Raw genomic sequence first — 266 nt, forward strand, 5'->3', positions numbered from 1 at the left:
AAAAGGTGATTCCGCCACCCTGGGAGCTGGTGGAACTGGGCTTACTGGTTCTGGTGGGCAGCCGCGGCCCGGGTTGGTCTGCGACGTGTGGGTTTACTCTGTGGCCAGGTCCGGGCTGAGATCGCCAGCAAGGAGAAGGAGGAGGAGGAAATGATGGAGAAGCCCCAGAAAGAAACGAAGTGAGTGGCTGAGGATTCCCCTCTGGGGAGCACAGCCGCCCCCCAGGAGGAGGGTGCAGAGCAGGCATCTCACTCTGCTGCTTCTCT

The 266-nt window shown here is 61.3% G+C and overlaps 1 protein-coding gene across 1 annotated transcript in view; it reads left to right on the forward strand.

Annotated features, from left to right (window-relative positions):
• The window catches only part of IK (IK cytokine, down-regulator of HLA II), a gene marked incomplete at both ends in the record, with an annotated part of 6,048 nt that overhangs the window by 1,727 nt on the left and 4,055 nt on the right, over positions 1-266 (forward strand). The window contains 1 exon segment of the mRNA XM_010145889.1: positions 109-232. Within this exon segment, the coding sequence (XP_010144191.1) occupies positions 109-232 (124 nt within the window).

The sequence above is a fragment of the Buceros rhinoceros genome, unplaced genomic scaffold (genome assembly GCF_000710305.1).
Source record: "Buceros rhinoceros silvestris isolate BGI_N320 unplaced genomic scaffold, ASM71030v1 scaffold27621, whole genome shotgun sequence".
Taxonomy (NCBI): Eukaryota; Metazoa; Chordata; class Aves; order Bucerotiformes; family Bucerotidae; genus Buceros; species Buceros rhinoceros.